This window comes from Salvia miltiorrhiza, chromosome 8 (genome assembly GCF_028751815.1).
Source record: "Salvia miltiorrhiza cultivar Shanhuang (shh) chromosome 8, IMPLAD_Smil_shh, whole genome shotgun sequence".
Classification (NCBI taxonomy): domain Eukaryota; kingdom Viridiplantae; phylum Streptophyta; class Magnoliopsida; order Lamiales; family Lamiaceae; genus Salvia; species Salvia miltiorrhiza.
In genome coordinates this window covers 45,779,572-45,805,560 of record NC_080394.1, presented here as the reverse complement: position 1 = coordinate 45,805,560, position 25,989 = coordinate 45,779,572, and the positions used below count along the sequence as shown (strand labels likewise).

At 39.0% G+C, this 25,989-nt stretch overlaps 3 protein-coding genes and 1 pseudogene across 7 annotated transcripts; 1 reads left to right on the top strand and 3 right to left on the bottom strand.

Annotated features, from left to right (window-relative positions):
• Positions 1–11,940: 11,940 nt before the first annotated feature.
• LOC130998541 (uncharacterized) lies at positions 11,941–12,899 on the bottom strand (annotated as a pseudogene).
• Positions 12,900–13,880: 981 nt separating this feature from the next.
• Positions 13,881–16,295, top strand: LOC130996781 (mitochondrial import inner membrane translocase subunit TIM10). Its single transcript, XM_057922090.1, has 6 exons — positions 13,881–14,304; positions 14,589–14,637; positions 14,750–14,802; positions 15,094–15,132; positions 15,289–15,358; positions 15,940–16,295. Exons 2-6 carry the CDS (start codon positions 14,596–14,598, stop codon positions 15,988–15,990), a joined length of 255 nt encoding a protein of 84 aa, XP_057778073.1. The 5' UTR covers positions 13,881–14,304; positions 14,589–14,595; the 3' UTR covers positions 15,991–16,295.
• A 502-nt stretch (positions 16,296–16,797) lies between these two features.
• LOC130996768 (serine/threonine-protein kinase BSK5) lies at positions 16,798–21,135 on the bottom strand. Of its 5 annotated transcripts, none has more exons than XM_057922066.1 (10): positions 19,357–21,135; positions 19,064–19,275; positions 18,728–18,863; positions 18,434–18,567; positions 18,251–18,356; positions 18,057–18,142; positions 17,804–17,992; positions 17,539–17,715; positions 17,348–17,461; positions 16,798–17,272 (listed from the first exon to the last, which is right to left on the bottom strand). In XM_057922066.1, exons 1-10 carry the CDS (start codon positions 19,436–19,438, stop codon positions 17,030–17,032), a joined length of 1,479 nt encoding a protein of 492 aa, XP_057778049.1. In that variant the 5' UTR covers positions 19,439–21,135; the 3' UTR covers positions 16,798–17,029. The 5 variants fall into 5 exon arrangements, with proteins under 5 accessions (XP_057778049.1, XP_057778052.1, XP_057778050.1 ...); XM_057922069.1 differs by having other exon boundaries at positions 17,348–17,449; XM_057922067.1 differs by having other exon boundaries at positions 17,539–17,712.
• Positions 21,136–21,284: 149 nt separating this feature from the next.
• LOC130996773 (phosphatidylinositol:ceramide inositolphosphotransferase 2-like) lies at positions 21,285–24,894 on the bottom strand. The gene is made up of 11 exons (XM_057922074.1): positions 24,296–24,894; positions 24,071–24,160; positions 23,209–23,295; positions 23,042–23,110; positions 22,879–22,959; positions 22,665–22,736; positions 22,465–22,522; positions 22,269–22,371; positions 21,967–22,109; positions 21,756–21,874; positions 21,285–21,673 (listed from the first exon to the last, which is right to left on the bottom strand). Exons 1-11 carry the CDS (start codon positions 24,326–24,328, stop codon positions 21,593–21,595), a joined length of 936 nt encoding a protein of 311 aa, XP_057778057.1. The 5' UTR covers positions 24,329–24,894; the 3' UTR covers positions 21,285–21,592.
• Between the last annotated feature and the right edge of the window lie 1,095 nt (positions 24,895–25,989).

The following is a 25,989-nucleotide window of genomic DNA, read 5'->3' as shown; positions in this document are numbered from 1 at the left end:
ACTCTAATCACCAAGACATAAACAGAAGAAAGCAATAAACATTAACTAATGCAGTAGATATGAAACAACTAAGAACATAAGATTAAACATTAAGCCTATCAACTAGGGTTTTAATCTAGTACTCTAAACAAAGCGATCATAAACTCATAAACAACAATCAATTGCTCCCTAGGCATGAAAACTAAATCAAGCATCATATTCAAATTCAAAGAGAGCTTTAATCACCATAAAAGAGATTCCTAAACATTCACATTAAGAGAAATCCGTAGGCAACAATAACGAACTAACGAATCACGTAAATTATCAAGATTCAACGAAAATAATCTCAAATCATCACATTCATCAAAAGCATAAAACAAAGGATTCAAATAAACTAAGAGAATCAAGTGAGTTCTTACAAAACGTAGTGATCCAATAAACTAATCCGATGGAATGTTGATTGACATCAATAGTGATCCAATGAATCCAAAAGCAAATGTTAATGTTTTGAAACTCCAAAAACCATGGAAAAAGTGTGGAATTCGCCCTAGAGGCTGCTGGGATCGAGAGTGGCTGAAAAAACCCTAAAATTCGGCTTTATATGGCAAAAAACGTAACTGCCGAAACGCCCGGGATGGCGGCCGCCGTGAGTGGCCTTCGCTGTTTACCCCAGGAATTGCACGGCCCGTGCCGTGGGGCCGCGACCGCCGTCTCGACGGTAGCCGCTGTCAGACGGCGGCCGCCGTGAGCCTGACTTCAAAAATTGCTCCCACGATGCCAAAAACGCCTAACAGCTCTCGATTCCTGCACACGGCAGTTGTACACCCAAAAAGCCATCGAGCACGTGAAAAATAGAGCACAAAGGTACGAAACGAGCTCAAAAGTGCAGTAGAAACACTTGCAAATATCACCCAAAAGCGAGGTAAACAACCCCCCCACACTTAAATCCTTGCTTGTCCTCAAGCAACAATCACAATATTGAAAGAAAATCCACAAGCGATTCTTCTCACCAAGCAAACACAAACCAATCCAAGTCCTTCAAGATATCAATGTCCCCCAATCAAGTGTTCAAAGCTAAGATTTAAAAATGCAACAACAAGGTGATACAACTCAATCCGATCAGACCCAATGCAATTTCCTTTATAATCATATCTCATTCCTTTTTCATAATCTTTCATTTTTTCACAATACACTTCTCTTTTTTTTTGGGGTCACGTTATTTTCGCTCTTAATAGATAGGCCATGATTCACGAGATTGAACTTTTGGAGGTGATCCAAAATATTCTCGTGTGGTTTCCCATGCTCATAATGAAGCCATTAGAGGAGCAGAGACCCAGAGCTATCAAAAACTCAACAACCAACCAAACAATTCAACACAGAGAAAGATATTAGGAAATTGCACTGAAAACACTCCCCCTAGCATCTACCGGACAAATCACGTCAAGAGTTGCTCATCAGGGTGTTGCATCAAAACCTTAAACTAATTACACTTCATTGGGAACAATTCAATCATAAAAGACAAGGACAACAAACAACACAAAACATAACCCAGAATCGCTAGTGAACCATCATCAATATGCGAAGCACTTCGAAAACAAGCAAGAAAGCAAGACGAGGGAACCATTCGCCCCAAGACAAGCAAACAGGGCACCACAACCAAGCATGCAACGTAGTGATAGAGCATCATAAACTCCGCATGCAGGACAATCAACAACACAACCAAGACAAAACCACAAGACCCCCACAACGAATAAATAACGCCCCTCCCCCATGGAGAAAAAACGTGCACTGTCCTCAGGGCACAAAAAAGAGAAAGTTAGAGAACGTCCCTGAATAGGAGTGCAGCCAACACGGCGACGGCGGTAGAGAGAGCGGCAACCCAAACCTGTATAGCGAGCAACCACAAAAACCCACAAGAGAAAACAGCATAAAACAGAAAAGAAACGAAAGCAAAGAATATGTACAAAAGTGGGTAAAAGGGGAGCTCAGTAGGGGCCCCGAGGGGGGCCCGGAGGGTGCCGAAACTGGTCCTGGTTCTGCAGGGAGAAGGCGGCCCACTGCCTCTCGAGGTCGGCGATGTAGTAGTTGGTGTCGGTGAGGCCCTGGTTGGCATCGGTCAGGCCCTGGTTGTATTGGGCAAACCGAGCATCATACGACGACACTTGCCCACGCAAACGCTGTGACCTCCCCGCCTATGGTATTAACACGGCCGTAGACGTCGCCCAACTATTGCTGCATGCGCGTCACTTGGCCACCAAGATGGTCCAGATGACCATAAATATCATCGATCCTGTCATATAGGCCACCCACCGAGTCCTGCACCGTATCAAAGTGAGAGTAGACATCCTGGCGAAATTGGCCAAAGGACTCGTCGAAGTGGGCCTGGAACTGCTGAAAAGCATTGGAGGAGCCGGCCTCAGGATCATACGTGAAAGACGGTGGTGGTGCAGGCTCCTCCTCCTCTTCATCATCACCCTCATCATCGTCATCTAAGACATGGCGCGCTGAGGATGACGTGCCCTCACCCCGGTTAAATTGCTGCAAGATGGAACGAACTTTGGGGCGTTGGGCCTGTGGAATGATGGTGAAATTAGAGGCCACAAACGTCTTGAGCTCTGAGCGATCGATGGGCCTTTGCATAAGGGAGCGCAGGTGATCGGGGACCTCGGTCGGCGTGAAGAGACGGAAGTGGAGGGCGAGGGCGGTTGAAATGGGGCTCAGGGAGGGCTTGAATCCTCCGTGCCGGGCCATGGTATGCAGCTGGTTCCAAATAATGGTGGTGGCATCAATCTTCTTCTTTCGCTTGGCACACCATAACATATACACCTCCGACGCATTCACTTTGTTCGCCTGTTCCTTGCCCATAACACAGAAAGACAGGAACTTGTGTAGAATGCCCATGTCGACGTCCCAAAGCTGGTTATTCGGGGCACCATGGCCGGTCCAAGTTGGCAAACCCGTTAACTCTTTCCAAGCATTGGCAACCACCCAAGTATCCGGCATACCCTTTAATGGCTTCGGGTGAAAACCAAAGACTTCGTTCATCACCCTATAATCAATCACGAGCGGCCTATTGACCATGCGACAATGGAGCTAGGACATGTCGGCGGTGAAGTTGAGGGTGCATAAGAACTCTAAATGCAGCGGAAGCAAGCCCGGCGGTGTGGTTTGTGTATACTTGAAGAGTCCCATATTCTGCAGATGTGTCTCGATGGCTTTGTCAAGCTTCAACCTTCTGAGCAATGGCCAATCAAGACAACGAGGTTGGGTGACTTGCTTCCCTTTTAAGGCCTTCCACCGAGTGCCCTCCCAATCTTCGTAGATAGCGAAAGGGGCATTATAGACGTGGCGGATATCCTTCGGTGGAGTGGGAGGGCGGGGGGGCGTCTAGGAGAGGCCTGAGGGCTAGGTGGTGCCTCGTCTTCTTCGTCGGTGACTAATAGGCGTCGTCGGCACTTGTAGGTATTGAGATTAGCCATAGTAGGAGGTGGATGGTGGCGGACGTGCAGACGGCGGAGGCGGTGCAAACGGCGGCGGCCGTGCAGACGGCGGCGGCTGTGGACGGCTGGAGGCGGCGCTGCTGGGCGGGCTGGAGGCGGCGCTGCTGGGCTGGAGCTGATGGTGTGAGTTGCTGCGGCGGTGGGTGCGGCAGCGGCGGCGGTTGCACTGCGGCGGTGGGGCTGTGTGGCGGCGGTGGCGGCGGCGACAGTGTGGCAGCGGTGGTAGTGATGGATGTCGGTGGAGATTGGTGGTGGTGTGGTGGTTATGGAGAATGAGAGGGAGGCGTGAGATGGTGAGGGGGCGGGTGGCTGATGGAGGGGAGGGAAAAGTAGGGTTTAGTTTTTATAGTGAGGTGGCGGGCTGGGCTGGGCTGGGCGGGCTGGGAGGGACGGGTTGGGGGTGACGGCGCCCGCCGTGGGACGGCGCCGCCGTGCACCCCCTTCGGGGTTTTTGGTGGAATTGGTGTGTGGGTGTGACGGCGCCCGCCGTGGCACGGCGGCGCCGTCACCCCCCTTCGGGTTTTTGGCTGGTTTTGGTTGTGAAATACGTACGGCCGCCGCCGTGGGGCGGCGGCGGGTGTCCCTGGACGTCCAGCGGCCCTTCTCACCTTCTTCGAGCTCGGAGGGAGTCCGATAAGCCTATTTCCTGCATCACCACAATTAAACACTAGTAAAAACCCAATTAAAATCAGCAAAAACAGGATAAAACACCTCAAAAACTCACTCCACACAAAACAAAAGAGAAAAGAGAAAAGAAAGAAACGTGGGTTGCCTCCCACGAAGCGCTCTAGTTAAGGTCGAGAGCTCGACGGCATTAAGCCTTGTCAAAACGTTGGGTCGTGGAGTGCTTAAGACTCCACTACAACGGCAACCACTTCATGCTCCAGGTAGGGCTTCACCCTATGCCCATTTACTGTAAATTTCTCTTCGTTGTTCTCCTTGCTTAAGATCACGGCGCCATGAGGAAGAATCTCCTTAAGGATGAAAGGACCGTTCCAACGAGACTTGAGCTTGCCCGGGAAGAGTTTCAACCTTGAGTTGAACAAAAGAACCTTCATTTCGGGCTGGAGATTCTTGGGCACAATACGACTATCGTGCAACCTCTTGACTTTGTCTTTGTAGATCCTTGCATTCTCGTACGCCTCGTTGCGCAATTCATCGAGTTCTTCCATTTGCAAGGCTCTATGCTTCCCCGCGGTTGTAAGGTCGCAATTTGTGGCCTTGATGGCCCAATAAGCTCGGTGCTCAACCTCCACCGGTAAGTGGCATGCCTTACCATAGACAAGGCGGTAGGGGCTCATTCCTAGGACTCCTTTGAAGGCAGTTCGATACACCCACAAAGAATCATTGAGCTTAAGAGACCAATCCTTACAAGAGGGTTGGACCGTCTTTTCGAGTATGCCCTTGATTTGCCGATTACTTGTTTCGGCTTGCCCCGAGGTTTGAGGATGATAGGGTGTGGCAACCTTGTGAGTAATGCCTGACTCATCCAAAAACACCTAGCGGATGGACTCGAATTTATACGAGGTCATCCTAGGGCGGTAAGGTGACTCAAGTCGTCTCACACGGAAGGCTTAGCAGGGCTTTAATCGTGCTACTCACAGGAAACAGGAAATAAACCTAAACACTCTAATCGGGTAGTTGGGTCTGACACTCTCTCTCCGATTAACTAATGCGTAATTAAAATAAAACATATAAATCTATCTAGACGAAAGATAGGAAGCAGATTAAGAATGCAGGAAAACCAATAAACCTAGGGTTCTAAACTAGCAATCTAGAAAGCAATAGTTAATTCAATCAATCATGAACAACGATTATCTAGGCGAGATAAAAGAATAAACAATTCATCAAATAAACTCGAAGCAACAATAATCTACGCAAAGGAAATAGACTAGCATTCAATCCTATAGAAAACAAAAACTGAGTTCTTATAGCGAGTACGATCTAAATCTTCAATCCAATGTAATGAAACTAACGTAATCTTTAATCCACAAAGCCAAAAGATGTTTGTTGATATTTTAACTACTCTAAAACTAGGAAAACGAAGGTAAAATCGCCTGGAGGCTGCTGGGGTCGAAAGTGGCTTCAAAACCCTAAAAATCGGCTTTTATATGAAGAAAAACGTAACTGCTGAAATCCAGGGACGGCGGCGCCGTGGACAGCGGCCGCCGTGACACTGCGGCGCCGTGGGTGGCTTTCGCTGATCTCTTTAAATTACGTGACAGATTACTTCTCGAGACGATTTACGGTATTTTTTTAATTAAGTTTATTTATTTGTTTTTAGTTGCTTTCTTTAAATTCTGCAATTTAAATTATGCACTTTAAATTATGCAATTTAGTTTTATGCTCATTAGATTAGAAGCTTTTAAATTACAAGTATTTAAATTCCTAGTTAGTATTTAATTTCCAAGTTCTTTTACTTTTATGCGTTTAATTCTTGCCTAGGGTTTAATAGTTTCATGCCTAGATAATTTTAAGATTAAGCTTTTAGTTAAGTTTAAATTACAAGCATTAGTTAATAATTCCTTTTTGCCTAGTTAAGTTTAATTCGCGTTAATTTACTTTCCATGTTTTAGTTTAATCATCCTTAGTTTACTGTTTTCGCGTGACATAATTAATTGCCCTTTAAGATCTTCCTTGAGAGATGACACTGGGTCAACTTATCACTGCTAGGATGTCCTTGTTCTATTGCAAGTCAACTTAGAGGTGTTTCTAGTTGAGTCAACAAACATGGTCAGTTGCCCCCGTATCCACTACCCAAGAATGAGTAGAAAATGAAGCTAAACATGTTTCAGTTACTAAAACTTGTGACGTACCTTGTTCCTTTGCCTTTAGCACCGGACAATCTTTCTTCCAGTGCCCAGTCTTGCCGCACTTGAAGCACTTTCCCTTTCCCGTTGGCTTCTTTACACCGCTGGTAGGGCAGCCCACTTTGCTACTCCCACTAGCTTCCTTGCCTCCCTTGCCCTTCGGACCTTTCTACTTTTTTTCCCGCCTTTCGACGAATAAGCAGATCTCTTGGCAGCGACAAGTACCTCTTTCCCATTGCCCATGACTCCATCTGCCATCACTAGAGCATTCAACAACTTGTTAAGAGTATAGTTGGCCTTGCTCATAATGGCATTGAGATGGAAGTTCTCAAAGGTCTTAGGGAGAGTATTCAGGATGATATCGACTTTGATATCCCCTTCGATACCTCCTCCGAGTAACTCGAGCCTATCAAAAAGATTTATCATGTGCATGACATGCTCGTGTACAGAACTGCCCTCGCTCATCTTACATGGTAAGATTTCTCTCATTATGTTAAAGCGAGCAGATCTCTCGGACTCCCCATAAACCTCAGTGAGGTTCAACATGATGTCAGTCGCGTCATTCATGACCTGATGCTGGAGTTGCAAAGTTTGTGACATAGTCGTCATAATATAGCACTTGGCCATATTATTTGACTTGTGCCACCTTCTATGCGCCTCTCGTTCCACATCAGTTGACTCATCAGTAAGGGCCGCGGGACGTGGAGTAGTAAGCACAAAACTGTGCTCCTCAGCGTCAAGAATATACATAAGATGGCATTTCCATTCAACATAGTTCGGACCAGTGAGATGATTGTTTGCAATAATAGAGATTATAAGAGACATAGAGATATATGAATGTAAAACAAAATAAACATGTAAGAACATGAAGCACATAATTCGTAACAATAATATTGTAACCTTTTGATAAAACAATATTAATGAAACCTCCAACTGCCCAAGGAATCTCACGAGTAAGCCACGATCGTGTGGACGTTTACACATGAACCCCTCAACCAGACTATTTACCTAGTCGTTTAGTTTCCATCCATGTCAACTTGGGGCGTGTGTATTTTTCCTGAGAGCAGACAGTTGTATTTAAAGACAAAATATAGTCCTTAGGGCGCCAGAACTGTGATGGGCGAATTCTCCATCTAGGGCATAGGAGACTTTGGGCCAGTCCAGGGACCAGATACAAGGAATAAAGATGGGACTCAAATGAATTAATTTCTGTCATCAGCCCAGATCATAATTAATTCATAAGTATTAATTCATTCCACTAGAGAATCAATACTGACTTACCCCTTTATTGACGGTGATGAGTCGGGGCTTGTATTTAGACTTATTAAATCCCCGTATTTAAAATATCCGACATCCATTAATTAATTAGAGCTCTGACAGCTTAAATTAATTAATCTCTTTGTAATCCTTAAGCAGTACCACTCAAACTTTATTATTGCGTCTGAACTTAATCAACCTGCAGGGTTTAACGCAATAAACCTTATTGAGCTCCTTAAGGGGATGTCATTATCCTATACCGGATACGGGTACTAATGCAGATAATCAAATATCATATATTGACCGCTATCACCCAAGATACAAAGTACTCAAGTTACTATATAACTCTCACCCATAGTAAGTCAAAGTGATATACGAATCAACATATATATTTGAAATCTTATTAGTATTAAGATTCTATTAAGTCACCGAGATCTTGAGTCTTCACTTATGTCAGAGAGAATAATACATCTCACTGTGATCCTATCAATACGTTATGACGTACCAGTATAGACAAGTAGTCAAGACAAACTCTTTCCATCTATACTGCAGCCTAAACCAATGACTCGTCCTAGAGTCAACTCGGCTGTGATCATTTTATATCTCTTAAGGTTATTCCAATTATATGGTCTTCTATGATGTACAACACACCATATAATCTACTTATATAGAGATAAAGAACATACATATGCAATCATGAACACAATCAGATAGGAAATTAAATAGTGAACACATGAATCATTGTATACAAGCATAAAACGTTCTTGCTTTCAGTATACAAATCCAACAGAGCCAAGGTCGAGAATGAGGGGATATACGCGCAAGTTAACTTAAATTCTTTTTTTTTAAGTGGCGTCGACGTGATTTTGATCCCAATTGGCGGTGGAGAAGCGGATCTCATCCCCTTACTACCTCGATCACATTGCAATCGGCGCATACGGCGCCGTTTCGAAGGATATTTTCATCTCCTCCTCAGTTGGCAACGACAGCCCCAACGAGATATCGGTGACCAACCTCGCGCCGTGGCTCACCACCGTTGGCGCCGGTACAATCGATCGCGATTTCCCTGCCAACATCATCCTCAGTGACGGCATAAAATTCTCTGATGTGTCCTTCTATTCCGGCGCGCCCCTCAATGGCAAAATGCACAATTTAATTTACCCGGGAGACGGCGACGATGACATAACAGAGATGGGAAGCTATCGGTGTCGGTACTGGGGGTGAGCTCATTGGCACTGGTGCCAGTGGAGCGGTCACGACGGGAGGTAAAGCTGGAGGAGTTGAGACTGAAGCTGCGGCCAAGAGTTTTTTAATCGCGGTGAAGGTCGGGGTTCTGGTGAAGGCTAGCCGGAAAAGTTTTAAAGAGCGAAATCCATAATTTATATTAAAAAAAAAAAGTTAACGGAGAGATAACGGCGTTAACTCGCTAGGTTTAAATGCACCATTTTTAGGGACTCTGGGGGTGTATTTGGGCCAAGGGAGAATTGGGGGATATACGCTCTAGGGGTGTCTAGTTTAGGGATGAATTTGTACCTTAACCCTTGATTAAATATTAGAAAATCAATGTTACTCATCATTTTTCTGTATTTTTAATACAATATTTAACATAAAATATTTAGATGTAAACTAACATTAATAATATAATATTTAATAAATCTAATATATTATATTATGACAAAAAAAATAAACATAAATATTTAATTTTGTGTATGTAAGCGAGTATATATATATATAATGGTTTATTTTCTAAAAATATAATTAATAATAAACAATTTAAATGGACCTATAAGTGTACATAATTATCTAATTATCTTAGGAGTATTAATTTTAGTTTATGATTTTAGTATTGTTCTTGAAATATTGCAGTTATGTCATCATTTTTTAAGTGGTTGAACTCTTAACATTTCCAAATATTTTCAAACGTCGAAAAGTTTACGTAACCTGCTTGAATAAAGTTAGTGTTGTCATATTGTTGTTGCACGATTTCGATATTTTGGATTCAGTTAGTAATACGTTTGATATGCCAATTTTCAATAACAAAAAGAATGGAGATTTTATTGTTATAACAAATTGAAGGTTGATGGCATTATTTCGACCTCTCAAAGTTTTTGTTAAAAATTCAAAATAGATCTAAAATATGGACCATGCAATATGTATATGTGGCGTGCTAGGAGTGTGACACGTTGCAAATGCCTTCTAAGGGCTTCCATGGCAAAATACACACATGGGTAAAATAGGAATAATAATTTTGAAAATTAAAAAAAAACTAATAATAGTAATAATTTTTTGAATTTTTTTTACTAAAAATTCATTTTTTTCCCACGACAGCCATCAAAATTATGCTTATAATTGAACATAAATATGTATAACGTTGGATAGAAACTCATCACCACCATAGTTATGCATATAGTCGAATATTACTATGCATATTTGTGTGTAACGTTATGCATATTTTGTTTAGGGATGTCAATCCAGCTAGAAACTCGTGAGCTGACCCGATTAACCCATTAATCCGAAAGGGTTAGGGCTGGAAATTTCAACCCAATAAAAATTACAATCTGAATAGCCTGACGCCCGATAGGATCGATCCGAAACTAACCCTAAATCTTATAGGACTGACCCGAAAATAATGTATTCGCTTGATTATATGAAAATTTTCTTCGTATTTGATTTTCAATTTCATTACTTTGATTATGAAAATTAATATAATAAAATAGTTTTTTTCAAAAGTTTGTAAAATATATTTTGTTCCAATATTAGAAATTCAATGTTACTCATCATTTTACTTCTCTGTATTATTAATTCAATACTTAACCTAAAAATGTTGCATCTTTATATCTCTAAGACATGCATAAGTTATTATGTAATTTTGAGCCGGATTAGCCCAATGGGCTAGCCTGAAACCAGAACATTTAGGATTAGGATTAGAAATTTCTAATCCAGAAAAAAAAACTTCAACCTGATTAGCCCCCACTCGAATAACCCGTAATACGATAGGGTTAGCCCGAAACCCCATGGATTGTCCCAATTGACATCCCTATTTATGTTTACCTTTATACATATTCTTTTTCAATTATATGCATCATACTTGACGGCTCATATTTTCCCAGAGGGGTCATATAGTGATATTTATTTAAAAATAAATATTTAACCATTTTTAAATAATAAATATTGACGAAAATTTTCTTAACTCTAATATTAATGTCTATTCAATTATAAAAAAAATGAATTTATACCTCTAAAGGATATTTATATATTATAGTTAAATTATAATGTACGCTTAGACAAACTAAAATATAAGAACTACTGATTATTAATTATAAAAATCAAGATCAATTGATTACAAAAATAATTCGTACATTTTTATAAATGAATAAGTTATTTAGCTCATTGAGATATCTCATAATACAATTCATGCAATAAGTATTTTTTTAATTTCTGTAATTTTTTTAAAGTGAATATTTTGGATTAATTTAAATTTAGCAGCGTGAATTGCTATAGTTATAAAAATAAATTTACAATCAAAATAACAAAAATTCGTCAATATGAAATTCATATACAATTTAATTCATAAAATCATTAATGGGTATTAACAATTACAATGTATATTAAACAACAAAATGGGTATTACCCAATAGATTTTTGGATGTTGCTTTGGGAGGAAAATTCTTGCATCCAAATTCTTTGCTTGTACACGAGTAATCAATATATAAACATATGTAAAAAAATAAATATAATGGTGTAAAAATAATATTATATATATATATATATATATATAATAAAATACTCTCTCTATCAAAGAAAATTACAATGCGATCTAAGAGCATGGGTTTTAATAATTGATAATTGAGCATGTAAAGGACCCATCAAAATTGATGTGTTAAACGATTGGATTTGTTTTTTTGTAAATGTGGAGTGTTAATGAGGTATGAAATTGATGTGTTAAATTGTTGAAGAAAGTATCATTTTTTGTTAGTTTAAATGTGATTTATGTTATATAAATGAACTGGATGGAGCGGGGCAAGGAAATGACGGGTCAAATCAAGGCGATGCCCGAAGCCACGGTTCACATAGTAATGGAGGCTTGACATGAATTATGCTCTAATAGTTATATAAATACAAAACTCTTCATTTTTAGAAGAAAATCATATTTTTGTGCAGCGACACGTACCATATTATTAAACACCTTAAATTTTCTAGGGTTAAGTATTAATTTGGCTCCTAACGTAGAGGCCCCTGTAGCTATTAACACCCTATGGGCAGGGGTGTGTCAACTAAGTCCTTAAAGTACCTCATTTCCGCTAATTAACCCCTCCGACTTAACGGACGGTTAACACCATTAACTATTTTAATTTTATTTTATTTTATTGGTGGTGGGACCCACACCATCTTCTTCACCAAGCTCGCCGAAAACCTAATCCACCCCTTCCCTGAAACTCCGGCGTCGCAGCGGCGACAAGCCACGGGCGCCTATCTCTAACTCCTGAGAAAGAGAAATTCAATCGCCTAATCATCATGTAAAGGATCAGCCACGCGCCGGGATTCGATCTCCCTACGTTGTCTTTCCCGGGCGACGGCACGAACGGCGTCACCATCGACGCCGCCGCCACCGACGACCCCGACAGGTCATGGATAGTGATCAATCATCCCTTCCTCTCTTCTCGAACCTCTTTTTCTTCGTCCCAAGTCGATCCCAAACACCACGCTGCTCTCGCGGCTTGCTCTGATGTCGAAATCAAGCATCTGTAATTGGATAGACAGATAAGATGAATGATTGGATAATTGAAGTATGATGAATGATGATTGTTTACCTAGATCTAGAATTCCTGTCGGTGCAGTTCCTGAAGCTGAAATTGCAGGTGAAGACAGGCTGCTTGACGACGTTCTCGTTGATCTGAAAGAACTGCGGGCTGCACTCGGGCTCCCCTTCGAACTGAAACACGATAGGGACCCACCCGTTCTGGATCGGGCAGGCCCGGTTCTCAACATTAATACTCTTCAAATCCAACTGCACTACAACGCACCCTAACAGCTTACCGCTCTTCATCACTAACCCACACCCCTTGCTCTCGCCACCGCTTCGCCGGTGAATCTCGATTCTCAGACAATAAAATTTGGAAGGTTTGTCGGCTAGCTTCTCCAACTCCGATTTCTTCAAAGTGAAGCAAGCGTGGATCCTTGCGTCGACGGCGGCGGCGCATGGGATTTCGTAGAGCTGAGAGGGAAAGCCTCTAAGCTTGAATTTGGAGTAGAAGGAGAGATGGGGTTTGTGCGGGAGATTCAAGGCTAAATCCCCCACGGCGATGCGCACGAAAGGGCAAGGATCCATATCTATTCGAGCATATATGAATGAAAGGGGAAAGAGAAAAGGAAGAGATGAGAGATGTGGATTAGGTTTCCGGCGTGATTCCGGCTAGCTTGGTGAAGAAGATGGTGTGGGTCCCACCACCAATAAAATAAAATAAATAAAAAAATTAAAATAGTTAACGGTGTTACCCGTCCGTTAAGTCGGAGGGGTTAATTGGCCGAAATTAGCTAGGTACTTCAGGGGCTTAGTTGACACACCCCTGTCCATAGGGTGTTAATAGCTACGGGGGCCTCTACGTTAGGGGCCAAATTGATACTTAACTCAATTTTCTACACTCATCTCTCATGTTTCTCTAAATATTTGGATCCATGATTTTTTTTTCATTAAATTATTTAGTTAACTCATGAATTATTTGTTTATTTCTAAAGTTGGAATCCAATCCTTTTTAACTAATAAATAATTAAATCGTAAAATTATAAAAAATACCATTCATGCACCCTTTTTATTTAATTTAAATTTTATAGTTTGCTTTTTGAATGAAATCATTTTATTTTCATTTCTATGGTTTATATCTTTGTAATTATTTATTTTACTAGTATTATTATAAATAAGTGAAGATGAATCATTAAATATCTTGTACAAAAATAATGTAATTCGCATATTGATTAACTAAATGAATTTTGATTTACATTGCTATATTCTCAAAACATTCTCAAAAAAAAAAAAAATACTTCCTCAAAATACATTATTATTAGATCGTTATATATTTGTGTTTATAGATTGAAAATGTATGAGTTGTTATGATAGTATATTCATTTGTAATCAAAAGATAAAAATATATACGTTCACATCAAAAATTTAATTTAGAATATTAATTGATATATCATATTTTGATTAATTGTGTGATATTCATCTCAATTCTCAAATATTTAAATTACAAATTCAATGATACAAATAAATTTCACTCAATTACAATGTTACATCGTTAAAATTATAAAATTAAATTATTCATAAACAATTATATAAAAATAATAATCAAATATTTATTCATATAAAATTCAAACGAACAATAAAACTGACAGCCCAACTACCAACAATTTCAATTAACATAAATTAACTCACAAATTATAACAATTTGGGCCACTAATAAAACTAAATAAACAAAGAGCCCAAACTAAAATTATACTAACAAACAAACTAAAATCCAAACAAATGTAAAACCTAATCCTTTGCGCCGCTTATGTTTGGTTTCTCCCTTCTCACTCTCGCATTGTTCTCTCTGTCTCTCTTTCGCTCTCACGTCTCCGGCCTCTCTGTGTTGCCGTCGTCATCGGCTTGCCCAACCCCCTCGTCTCCCAATCTCCCTCATCACGTGTCGCCGCCTTCGCTCAGCCCCCTGTGGCCCCGATTCGCCCCCCTTCTCCATCCTTGGCGCCTGCGTCTGCAACAGGTAAAAATAAAAAAAACGTTGTTTCTTCTTCACAGTAGCTTCTTCCTTTTCAGCGTTTATTCCTCTTCACTTCATCATCTCGGCCGATTTGCTGCCAACGCCGTCGAACCAACACAAGTTTTCTGCAACAAAAAAGAGAAGATTTTTCGAAAAAATAGGACAAAAGAATTACAAATCTAAAATTGCACAATGGAAAGATGAAAAATTAGCAGATAATGATAATCTATTTATAGATGGTAAATTGGATTTTGATCTTATTTGCTCTCTCGCTATCTCCATCTCAGATCTCTAATGGCTGCGGGCAATGCCCCATCTGCTCATGAGAGAGAACAGGTATTTCTTCTATACTTTCACACGCTCAATCACGCCAAATTAAGACTGATTTCTATATAATTGGATTTCGACTGTTCTGGATCTTAATTTTTTTTTCTCTCTCTCTGTGCAGATTATTGGAATGATGGAGAAGGAGATGGAGTACAGGGTGGATATGTTTAACAAGTAGGTGACCTTTGTGTGTGTGTGTGTGCGCGCACGTTGATGCTTTAACTGATTGCAATTATTCGTTGCTATATTTTGATGTTAAAGATTTTGCTACGTTACTCGCATGTTTTTATTTTTTATTTTGTCAATGCTTGAATTGTAATTGTGGTTTTGGTTAATGATTTGTGAGCTTCCTGTTAACTGACAATGGCGCTCGAGTCCCTCAGTATATTATTTTGTAGTGTGTGCTTTAGGTTTCTCCACTTTTTCTTGATGTGATGATTTGATGAGACCTTTATTCTAATTCAGGCTCACACACACGTGTTTCAGCAAGTGCGTCGAGAACAAGTATGTTATTCTGATCCTGATTTGTTCCTGAAAGCTCTGTTTTAGATTATGTAGTTGTGGAAGGTTTTCAGTTGATCAGGATTATATAAGAGAGTGGTAACTGACTTCCTCTTTCTTTTTCCTTTTTTCTTTCTTCTTTTTTCTTTTTTCTTTTAGGTACAAGGAAGCTGAGTTAAATATGGGGGAAAACAGCTGCATTGACCGTTGTGTTTCGAAATATTGGCAGGTGATTGGTTGGTTTTTGTGATCATTCGATAGAGAAATGTGTGCGTGCGTGCGTGCCTTTATCTATTCTGCCATTGCCTATCACAGGCTTTAAAATATGCAATGTGCTTATAATTGTTTAACCATGTCTTTCTTTAATACGGGTTGATATGCTTGAAGTTGTTATCGAATGTGGTATGTAAGATGTTTTGGATTGGAGCTATATCAGTCTTCCTAGGAGCTTATCAGACAAGTACATAACCTCTGAAGTCGTTGTTAATTATTCCACGTATTATTTTGAGAATGGAAAATGCAACTATCTTTCTATAGGATAGAGGTAAACTATGCAGAATACTGTTTACATGGTCTTATTCAAATGGTTTGAGCCATGTTTAGGAGTTCAATTTGCTTGCCGGAACTTAGGTCAAATAAGGACTTCTGTATAAAACATAGTTCCTCTTAATGTTTCAGAGTTTGTTTTGTAGATTATTTTATACTTGTTTCTTGTAAAATAATCTCATACATAATGTAAATAAAACATATTCTCATGTATTGGTGCTAATATTGAACACTTGTTGACAGCTATTAGTCTCTTCATTGCAGGTGACTAACTTGGTTGGCCAGCTGCTAGGCAACAGTCGACCTCCAATGTAAAGGAGATAATTTTTCTTTTGCTCAGCTGACTCGAGACGAGTATACAAAGATTATGTTGTATTCGTTGAAAACTCAAATTAATCAAATAAAACCTGAATCTGGCAGGTATTTATTTGGCGTTGTCAAGTTGCATTAGCTTATCTTTTTAGATGCAGAACCGTTTGCTTATGCTAGGCACTACTTTACAATTTTATTGAAACCAACTAGCTGGTAAAGATTCAATATATTCTTCTCATATAAGTGCTGCCACGTAGTTGGAAAATTCTTTTGAAACGCTGAGTAAAATTTGAGTTGATGTTTTCGCAGCTCGGTTGTGTTTTTATTTATGTTGAAAGCAATACAAGCAAGGCCTTGTAGTACCCATGTTTAGTCGATATCTATCTATCATTTCTATTATTATGTAGAACGAAAGCGAATAGATTGTTTAAACTAAGATTTCTTTGAATTAAGACTTGAACAATTATACACTATTCAAGGTATGACTAAAATATCACGTTTAGATTTACTTTGTATATTTATTATCAACAGTCTTGGGGAGGGAGCCAGACCAAAAATCTTCAAATACTTCGTGTTTTGTCGTGGAATGGCTGAAGATGGTATTGAGTTTCATAGTCTGATCTCTCATCCGTATAATTGAGTGATGATATGATATACTACTAATCTACAAAACTTGTGGTCTATAATTTAATTTAATTTTTTTTTTCTTAAGTTCTAAGAGATCCTAGTATTTGTTTTATTGTTTTATCAGATGTAAACGTTTATTGACAAGTAAAAGTCTTGAAAAGAAATCAAGTTTGGCCAGTTGGATAAAAGAATACGATTTTTATTTATTGATTTAAAATCCAAAAAATAAACGCGCGGTAGAGGTAGCAAACTGCGGAAGAAATCAAGACTTCCTCAAAGGAGACAAGTATTTGTTGAAAAATTAAAAACTCAAAACTTAAAACAAATGAGTGCTGGAAACCCACAAATTCCGACGCCGATAAATCCTGTTCATGTGGCTGTGTGGTTTGAAATGAAGAAAGACTATACACTTATTTCAAATCCTGTTGATTTTGGCTTCCAAATTGGAGGCTTCTTGCAGCGATTCCTGAGCATCATTCTCCATCCCAAGCGTGAAGAGCGACGCTGCTTGCAGATGAAAAGCAGTGGGCCACCGCGGCGATATCGCCAGCGCTTGCATGGCATCTCCCAGAGCTTGATTCGGCATGTCGCTCATCAGATAGCACACGCACCGCCGCCCGTACACCGTCGGCGAGACCATCGTCCCACCTTGGATGAACTATCCAAGCAAACATTAAGGTTAATCTGTGTCTGAACAACCATACATATGTAATAAGTGGATGAGCGTATATACCTGTGTGTAGCAGTCGATGGCAGTGGCGAAGTCCTTGGCGCGAAAGGCAGCGTCTCCTTGCTTCTTGGAGTTCAAGGTCTCCTGCATTTGACTGGTCCACATCTGAAAAGATAGCTGCATCGTCTGATATTAAGCTGTTGTTTATCACTCATCACTTTGTGAGAGAAAATTGAGATGAGTTGGAGAGGGACCTCGTTGGCGATTCCTTCATCGTCTTTGTATCCAGCCTTGTCGAGGATCTCGTGTATGGCGGTGAGGTCCATTCTCAGGCATGCTTCCCCCATGGGAGTCAGCAGCAGTGGCGGCGCGCACCCTGTTTTCCCTTGCCCTTGTGGGATGCCTAGTAGAACGTAGGAAGGGACCTGCTTCTTACATTATTAATTAACACTGTGTTAGTCATCACAAACTAAACCAAGTTGGAAAACATCATTGTGATTTGTGAGGTGACTTGGTTACCTCAGTTTCTTTCTCGAGAGACATGAGGGAAGTGACTAGGGTCTTGGCGTTTGGCCTCTCTCGAGCTTCGTACTGCAAGCAACGGGTGGCTAGCCGGACCAGCTCAGTTCCCTCGTCGTTTGAGAAGTGACCCTCCAGACAGGAATCCATCAGCATCAGAAAGTTCTTGCCGCGGATGAGATCAAGTGCCTACGAAATCTCATTGATTGTTAGTGATTTTCAATAATGAAGGGAGCAACAAACATGATCTTACATGGCTTGGAGGTATATGTTTGCCACTTAGAAGATCAAGCAGCATAGTTCCAAAGCTGTAAACCACACTTTCTGGAGTCACTCTTCCTGCATTGACAAAACTCATCAACTCAAACAGCCATGAACGCGATAGGATAACTCGAGGAAGAACGCCAATATCTACTGCACTATATAACATGACACAGTTGTGCATACCAGTTCTCAGGTACTCTGGAGGAGTGAAAGCCAAGTTTGTGCTGTAACTTTTGCCATCTCTACTGTTCTTCATCAACCCGAAACAAGAGAGCCTCGGATTGCCATCCTAAGACAAGGAGCGATGGCCGATGTTAGACAAGCCGAAGCTCAAGATTTTGAAGAGGATAAAACACCACATTCTACCTGATCGAACAAGACTCTGTAAGCATTAAGATCATGATACAAAGCCCGGCCTCGACTGCTGCAATAGTCCAGAGCTTGTGCCAAATACAAGGCCACCCTCAACCTCATTGCCCATTTCATGGGTTGATTCTCCCCTGTTTCCATTTCCCAAACACTAGCTCACATCAGACAAAATGCTACACATAAATGTACAAAACCAGAAAATTCTAATCTTGCTAACTTTATGACCCCTTACACCCTGCCTCAATCAACAAAAGGCAAGTAAATCCTTAACAACAATTTCACAAAACTCACAATGAAATAAATGCTTGGCCAAAGTCTCATTAGGCATAAACTCTGCCACCAGCAATCTCTCCTCTCCTTCAAAGCAAAATCCAATCAGATTCGACAATCGTTCGCTTCTCAAATTCCCCACTGCTTTAGCTTCATCCTTCAATAACCAACAAACAACATGGCAATGAAAATGCAGGCCAAAAAAAAGTGATCTTGATTTTGATCAAAATGCACAAAGATATAAAATGTGCAACACCCCAAAACATGGGTTATGTTCAAAGAGCTACCAAACATTAAAACAACATGATCATAAAAAACAAACAGCAGAAAAATACAGTGTTGAAACAATGTACTAACTATAAATTGGCGAGGATCAGGCCAAGCAGACTTGTTGAAGCGCTTAACGGCAATCCAGCCTTCACTTTCAAGAAAACCTTTGTAAACAACGTTGGGAGCCTTCTCTCCATGCTCGGAGACTATGTTGTCTGACGAAAAACCTTTTGTTGCAGCTTTCAGCTCCTCCCAGCTGAACTCTCTGAAGCTCGAGAACGAATTTTTCTCTCCGTTCTCTTAAAAACCCCATGAAAAAGATTGCATTTTTAAACAAAACCATGAAAAAAAGATCATCAAATAGAGGGACACAAACTGACCCGGATCCGTGGATTGAAGAACAGATGGTTTGAGATGAGAATGCCACCAGCAGAATGAGAACTTGGAGCATTTTGCACCCATTTTTTACGATGATTTTTAGTTCTGTAGAAACTGGAAATTGCAGGCTTTCACAGGAAAATAAATAAATAAAAATGATGAGTGTGTGTGTCTTAATTAGTATCTGTGATCAAGATTTTGAGAAGTGGGATTTATGTGAGAGATGGGAGGTTTGATTTTGTGGATCCAAGAATAGTGTTTTGTGGTGGTAGAGATTTATTTTGTTCACAAGAGGTGTTCACATTTTCAAGAGCATGCACTATATATTCAAAGCATGGGGTTGGTGTGTGGGATACTATGATTTTTCATGTTTCACTTTGGTGAATAGTAGTACTATCTACCACCACACTTAAGATGTGTGTGTAATAATCTTCCGACAGTATTTGTATTATTTATGTATTAGTACTTACGATAACGAGAAATTGATGAGTTAGGCATCTTAAAAGGGTGGTTGCAGAATAATGAATCCCTAAATTTGGAGCAAAAAAAGGGTGATGAAATCATGATTAACACCCCCACAAAGCCAACTGAGTGTATGTGCTCTAATGATTTCTACCACACTTGGAAATATTGAGCAACTTTAGCATTTGACCAGAATTCGATGGAATTTTGTTATGCATAAATTGCGGCAAAATGAGTAGTCCAGATTATGGGCACACAGCCTTTATATATTTGGAGGGGTCACTCAACAAATATGCACATGCCTAACCATACTAGCTGTAGACAACCCATTTCACCCTATTATAAATATCACCAGCCCTAAATATCTCTTCTTCTTTTTTTCTTGAATTGAAGGAAATAGGGAATTTTATGTGAATGTAGAAACAAAACTTGTTTTGGGATGAAATACAGTATTTCTTAGTTGGGTAAAAGGGTGTTTTGTAGGGCAAAATATTGAAGCAATATTCCTTGTCCTCATTATTTTGTCATTTAGTAAATTGAGAATTGAGGTTTCTTGAAATAGCAGAGACATCTGTTTCCATTGTTGCACACCATGTACTGTCCCACACACAAATAACTCACCAATAACATCATCTTGTCTTTGTCTATATAAACATCCAACACAACTCGGGGAAATTGAAAACTAAAATACCAAAATTTAGCAAATTCAAACAATTTTTATTTTCTTATTTTTTTTCAATTATTTAACCAAATCCAATAACTGACATTGAAATTAATAAGAAAAGAACAAAGTGGACAGTTATTATTTCAATTTTTTAACTACTTTGGCACAACTGAAATCGAGTGCAAGCCCAAGTCGATTATGTGTTCGGCCCATATTCAATTTTTGTTGGTTTATATCAAATCCAAATTGGCACTCCTCCACTATGATAACTTATAATCATATTTCTTTGTTTCGAATTTTTATATTCGTAATGATTTACACAATTAAAACATGACCAACCAAATTCAACGAAAATAACTACTGTATAAACGACCTATTTGAGGTTTAAATAATTAAAACCACATGTTGATTGTATAAACAATTGCAAATTTGAACCCTGTATAACTATAATTTGGCGGAAATTCTATCCCATCAAATTTAAATTCTACGAGTCACAAGACTTTTGAGACCCAAAAATAAAATTAAAACTTGAAAAAAAAGAAAAGAAAAAAAAAGACAATTAAAACATATATGCTCTGAATAGCACATGGGGAGGGGCCAATGATTCATTGATTGCATGAATAATAATGTAATTGAGACATGTGACATCCCTGCAAACCAACAGATGTATCACTTTAAACAATATATTAAACTATTTATTTCACCCAGTATTCGTCTCAAACATAATTAACAAACCAAGTTTCTTCTTCTTTTCTTCTTCTCTGTCAAGCATGTGCAAAGAAAGCAACTATGGCAAAACATTGGGTCTCAAAAAGCATAATGCATATAAAGAATTCAACTAAACCAACACTCCATTATGATTTATGCGCTCTACCCTAAAGAAGCGACCATACAAAAAACAAGTGGGAGAGAACTGCTGATCAAGAATGATTGATTAAAGCAATTAGGAAAGGCAAAAAAAAAAAAAAAAAAATGAATTCATGATACATCATACTGTTGATCGAGGCTAGATCATACGGAAATGGACCGTTGAAAGCTTAAACCGGACTACACGGGACTCGATGATCTAAGATTACAAGTGGTGTTTTACCAGTTTGAGGGATGCTCATCAACTAGACGCCGCTGATGACTGCTTCAACATGCACGACGTTGCCTTCTTCCATGATCTTGCCGTTGATTTGGGTTCTTGGCCTCTGCATAAGGACGTAAGAGTAATCTTTTTAGCCCGTGATGAGAAATATCGAGACAGAGGGACGAGAAGCTAATAAGTTATACCCAGTCTGCAGCATCCCCGGAGTTCCCATTCAAGAGTTTGTGATTCTCTTCCTTCGTCTTGCTATCCTTGGTCAGTGGGAGGAACAATGCTGCGGATGCACTGGAACGGTCGGGCAGTTCTGCACGTGTAAAATCCGAGTTGGGCTCAAAATTTACGAACAAGTGACGGATGAAATAAAAGATCATGCAATCCTATCCTATAGAGACTGACCTGGCAATTTCTTGTCGAGAAAGAACACAACCAAATTAACAGTGTACCATGCCACGACAACATCAACTGTGTAGTGCTTACGAGATGCCACAATCAACAAGCTTTGAATTACAACAATCAACCAGGCTAACTGCTTAACAAAACTGCCAGATCAGACGATATTTACGTCAGAAATTTCACTTAGCCAAGGTGTGATATGATAAATTCACATCTATTATTCATGGGAGGGATTGTGAATGTCTTATTTAACTTTTAGAATAGAAAATTAACTTCTATATATTTGAAAAGAGGTATGATATTACCTTCGAGTACCATACTTATGGTATGTCCGCACAAAGACTAGGGAGAATATCATGTGAGACGAAAATATTAGATCACCGCAGCCATAAAGAACCCCACGAGGAACTGCATGATCAAACAAACAAACAAAAAAATAAGCATAGAATTCCAGAATTTCATTACTGCCACAAGATGTAGGGCAAGAAGGGGAATTGTCACCTATTAGTAGAGCTTCTAAAACATTGTTTGGAGGAGGCAGCGTGGCAAGCTTCGAACCCTACATGATTCAAGACAAAAAGGACAAAGCCCAACATGAGGTATATGGTTTATTTGAAGATTATGTAGAAAATGGAGAAATCAAGAAAGTGATTTTCTCTGTTATGAATCATGTCAACAGAAAAGAGAACAAGGTTTTGTACCTCTCGACAATGATAATTTGGACCAGGCAGTTGAGTTGAGTAGAAAGTTATTATCCGAAGAAACTGACATGCCTGCAACATAATGTGGATGTGAATTATTTGACAATACATATAAATTAAAGCTTTATTACGAGTTTACGACTACTGTTAGATACTGAACCAACTAGTATTAGGATAAGAAAGTTTCAAGAAAGGCTAGCTATATTGAACTTACAACTAAAAATGCGAGGACCCTGCACCATATCAGGACTGTGTAAATCTTCTTGGTCTTCACTATGAAAGGATGGAAAGTCCACTGCGTGTAGCATAAAAACCATTTTAAAGTTAAAACCCAATTGCTATCTTTTAAAAGAATAATTAAATAGAAGAAAACTTACCAAGACAAAAGACAGGAAAACGAAGGTGAACACTGTTTCGCTAATGTAAGCTCTTTCTTGGCCAAGTTCCTACAGTTCCATAAAGTTCTGATCAATAAGCAAAAATCTCAAGCATAACAAGGCATAATAACATTCACAAACAAAATAAAGGGACTTTTCATTATTACCGGAAGAAGAAAGAAGCCGACATCCTGAAGTGTTGGTCCCGGCCGATGAAAATAATGAATCCCTCGCGCTGCTAGTCCGTGGATGTACTGGATAACAACAGTGTACATAAATGAGCATCACAGGTGATATAAAAGTCCCACTGTCTTGTAACATCAATAACGAAGCATCAAATACATGATAACGATTCTGCAGCAAATATAGTGTAAAAAGAGCATGATTCCAGCATAAAATACATGATTGAAGTTAACTATGGTGAAAAAAATCATCAACTACATGGACTGGTGATTGATATAGACTTTCCAACTAAAAAAAAAAATCAAGATGTAACTATTATCATGTGATGATCTTTCCATTGTAGCTTATCAGTGTATGTGGTAAAACCATAGGAGTATACGGAGTGACAAACTACATATTATCAAAAGGCAAGAGCACAAATGAAGTCATGAGGCCTTCCATCACTCAGATTATTAGACAACCTCACTTTGCACTAAGCAACCTCACTCTATTGCATCCAAACAAGAAACAATCCCTTCCTCTAAGTAAATCAAAGTTTTAAAAAATAGTATATATAAGTAAAATCATGACAAAAAAGAATACAAAAGCATGGAATTTCATTCTGTTGTGTAGGTTGGCCTTTAAGAAGCCAAAAGACTAAAAAAATTATGTATAAAAAGGATAATCGAAATCTCATTGGTGGTCCTTAAATTGTAAAAGCTTCCATGATTCAATTGAGGTTCAGGAAAAGAATAATACAAATAATAATATTAAAAAATAACCCATTTTTCCAAACAGGTTTTACAAATCAGAGTTCTTGCATTATCAGAAATCACCTAGCATTCAACATAGCTGCTGTGAACAAACCTGACAAACGATGCCGCCTAAAATATACTTCCAATTTTCCGCAAGAAGGTTGAGCTCTGTTGTAATCTCCGCACAAAATCTCTTCCATAACTTTAAAAAGAAAAAAACATAACAGCAAAATCAATACATACAGAGCAACAACAAACAAAAAAGGACCGAATAAGAAATCCTTAAAAAAAAAGTATTGGACCAAGGAGAGAGAGAGAGAGAGAGAGAGAGGCGAACCTTTGAAGCCTCGCGACCAATGTAAAACGACATCTTCTCTGTTTCTGACAGCCAACAAGAGTGCCATATTACATCACAAGCAAGCTGTTCCGGAAATGAGCACCCTTCATCCTTAATTCCCCTTTTCCTTCTCCAAATTTCAATCAAGAATTAAACTTGTCCGAAGCAAGATCTAAGATATACCCAAAAACCCAAGTTGCCAAATCGACTCTATCCAACGGTAATGGCCGATTTCAGCAGTTACAGTGGCAAATGGAAATGATTGATTGAAATTGAAACCAAAAGAAGCTCTTTTTTCCCCTCTTTCTCTCTCTGTAGAAAAAAACTGTGGCGTGGTGGGGTGTTGGTATAAATTTTGATCTCTCTCTCTCTCACTAGATTTAAACAAGTTGCTGCTTCGTTTTGATTTGTCTCGTATGTCTGCTATAAACGCGAGTGGAACACGGAGAGTCAGTTGAGAAGGGAGGGGGGAAGCTGCATAAATAAAAGAATGTGGCCAAATATTCATAATAGTGGGCCAAATAAGTATTCAATTTCACATAGATATGCACAAAATCAAAATATTTTCCCTTTTTCTTTTACACCAAATTAATCAATCAATTTTTTTATTTTATGTAGAGTTCGATACAATTTATTCAACGTGATGACGAAGGAGGGGTTGGTTACTTGTACAATTTCACAATCCGGCCTACGCCTGCATTAGGGATTTAATAGTATCTAATTATTCATTATTAATTATTTTTTGTGAGGGTGAAAATTTTTGAAGCTGCGGTGATGGAAATTGATTAGGCAGCTGAGCATGCTAGTAATAACATTAATTACACTTCCAATTTAGTAAAAGAGTATGATGATTTACTTCAAAAGCAGCTAATACTTGTGTGGTTACCGACCTGTCTATTAATGCAGCATCACTCGAATTTTGCTTTTCCTTTCCACCAATGAGATTACGATTTCATAGAAGAACAATTATTACTCTCCCCAAATTTTGAGTAATTTCTTTTCGATGTTAATTTTAAAAAAATGATATTTTATATGTTAAGTGTGATAGTGAAAAAATAGAAATGTAAATAAATAAAAAAATTATCATATAAAAGAAAGTGTTCAAATTTCACAGGACAATTCAAAAAAATATTATTCAAGCTTTGTGGGACAGATTGCTTACTACTCCCTCCGTCCACCAAAAATATGTCACTTTACTTTCAGCACGGGTTTTAATAAAATGTGAGTGAAGTTGGTAGTGGAGTAAGGGTCTCATTAAATGTGAGTGGAATGATGTGGACCCTACTACTAAAAATGAATGTGGCATATTTTTTATGGACGGACGAAAAAGGAAATTGTGGCATATCTTTGGTGGACGGAGGGAGTATATATTAACTTCTCATGCAAAATGTCATTAATTCTAAAAGTAAATAACTAATATTAATAGGAGGAGCTCTATGTTGCCCGCGGTATCATACCCTAAAAAAATATGTCACAATTTTTTAATTAAAAAACATAATAGAAAGAGAAAACGAAAAAAGAAAAATTGTAAAAGAAACATATAAATTCCACAATGTTAACATTAACTCAAAAACTTGTGTTAAATTGATTCCCAAAAAAATAAAGTGCTAAACGATTTAACGAGTCAAATTTTGTAAGAAGATTTTCGTATTAAAGTTTAAATTCATAATGTAGTTATGATATCAATTTTTTTG

Excerpts from the sequence above, each read along its gene's own strand:
- LOC130996773 (XM_057922074.1), bottom strand. The coding sequence starts at position 24,328 with ATGTCGTTTTACATTGGTCGCGAGGCTTCAAAG. Across the intron at positions 22,737-22,878 it reads GGGTCCTCGCATTTTTAGTT|GCATGTCAGTTTCTTCGGAT; the intron begins GTAAGTTCAATA and ends ATTATGTTGCAG. Across the intron at positions 21,674-21,755 it reads CCGGGGATGCTGCAGACTGG|AGGCCAAGAACCCAAATCAA; the intron begins GTATAACTTATT and ends GTCCTTATGCAG.
- LOC130996768 (XM_057922066.1), bottom strand. The coding sequence starts at position 19,438 with ATGGGTGCAAAATGCTCCAAGTTCTCATTCTGCTGGTGGCATTCTCAT. Across the intron at positions 18,143-18,250 it reads TCCAGAGTACCTGAGAACTG|GAAGAGTGACTCCAGAAAGT; the intron begins GTATGCACAACT and ends TTGTCAATGCAG. Across the intron at positions 17,462-17,538 it reads ATGAAGGAATCGCCAACGAG|CTATCTTTTCAGATGTGGAC; the intron begins GTCCCTCTCCAA and ends CAGACGATGCAG.
- LOC130996781 (XM_057922090.1), top strand. The coding sequence starts at position 14,596 with ATGGCTGCGGGCAATGCCCCATCTGCTCATGAGAGAGAACAG. Across the intron at positions 14,638-14,749 it reads CTGCTCATGAGAGAGAACAG|ATTATTGGAATGATGGAGAA; the intron begins GTATTTCTTCTA and ends CTCTCTGTGCAG. Across the intron at positions 15,359-15,939 it reads GTGTTTCGAAATATTGGCAG|GTGACTAACTTGGTTGGCCA; the intron begins GTGATTGGTTGG and ends TCTTCATTGCAG.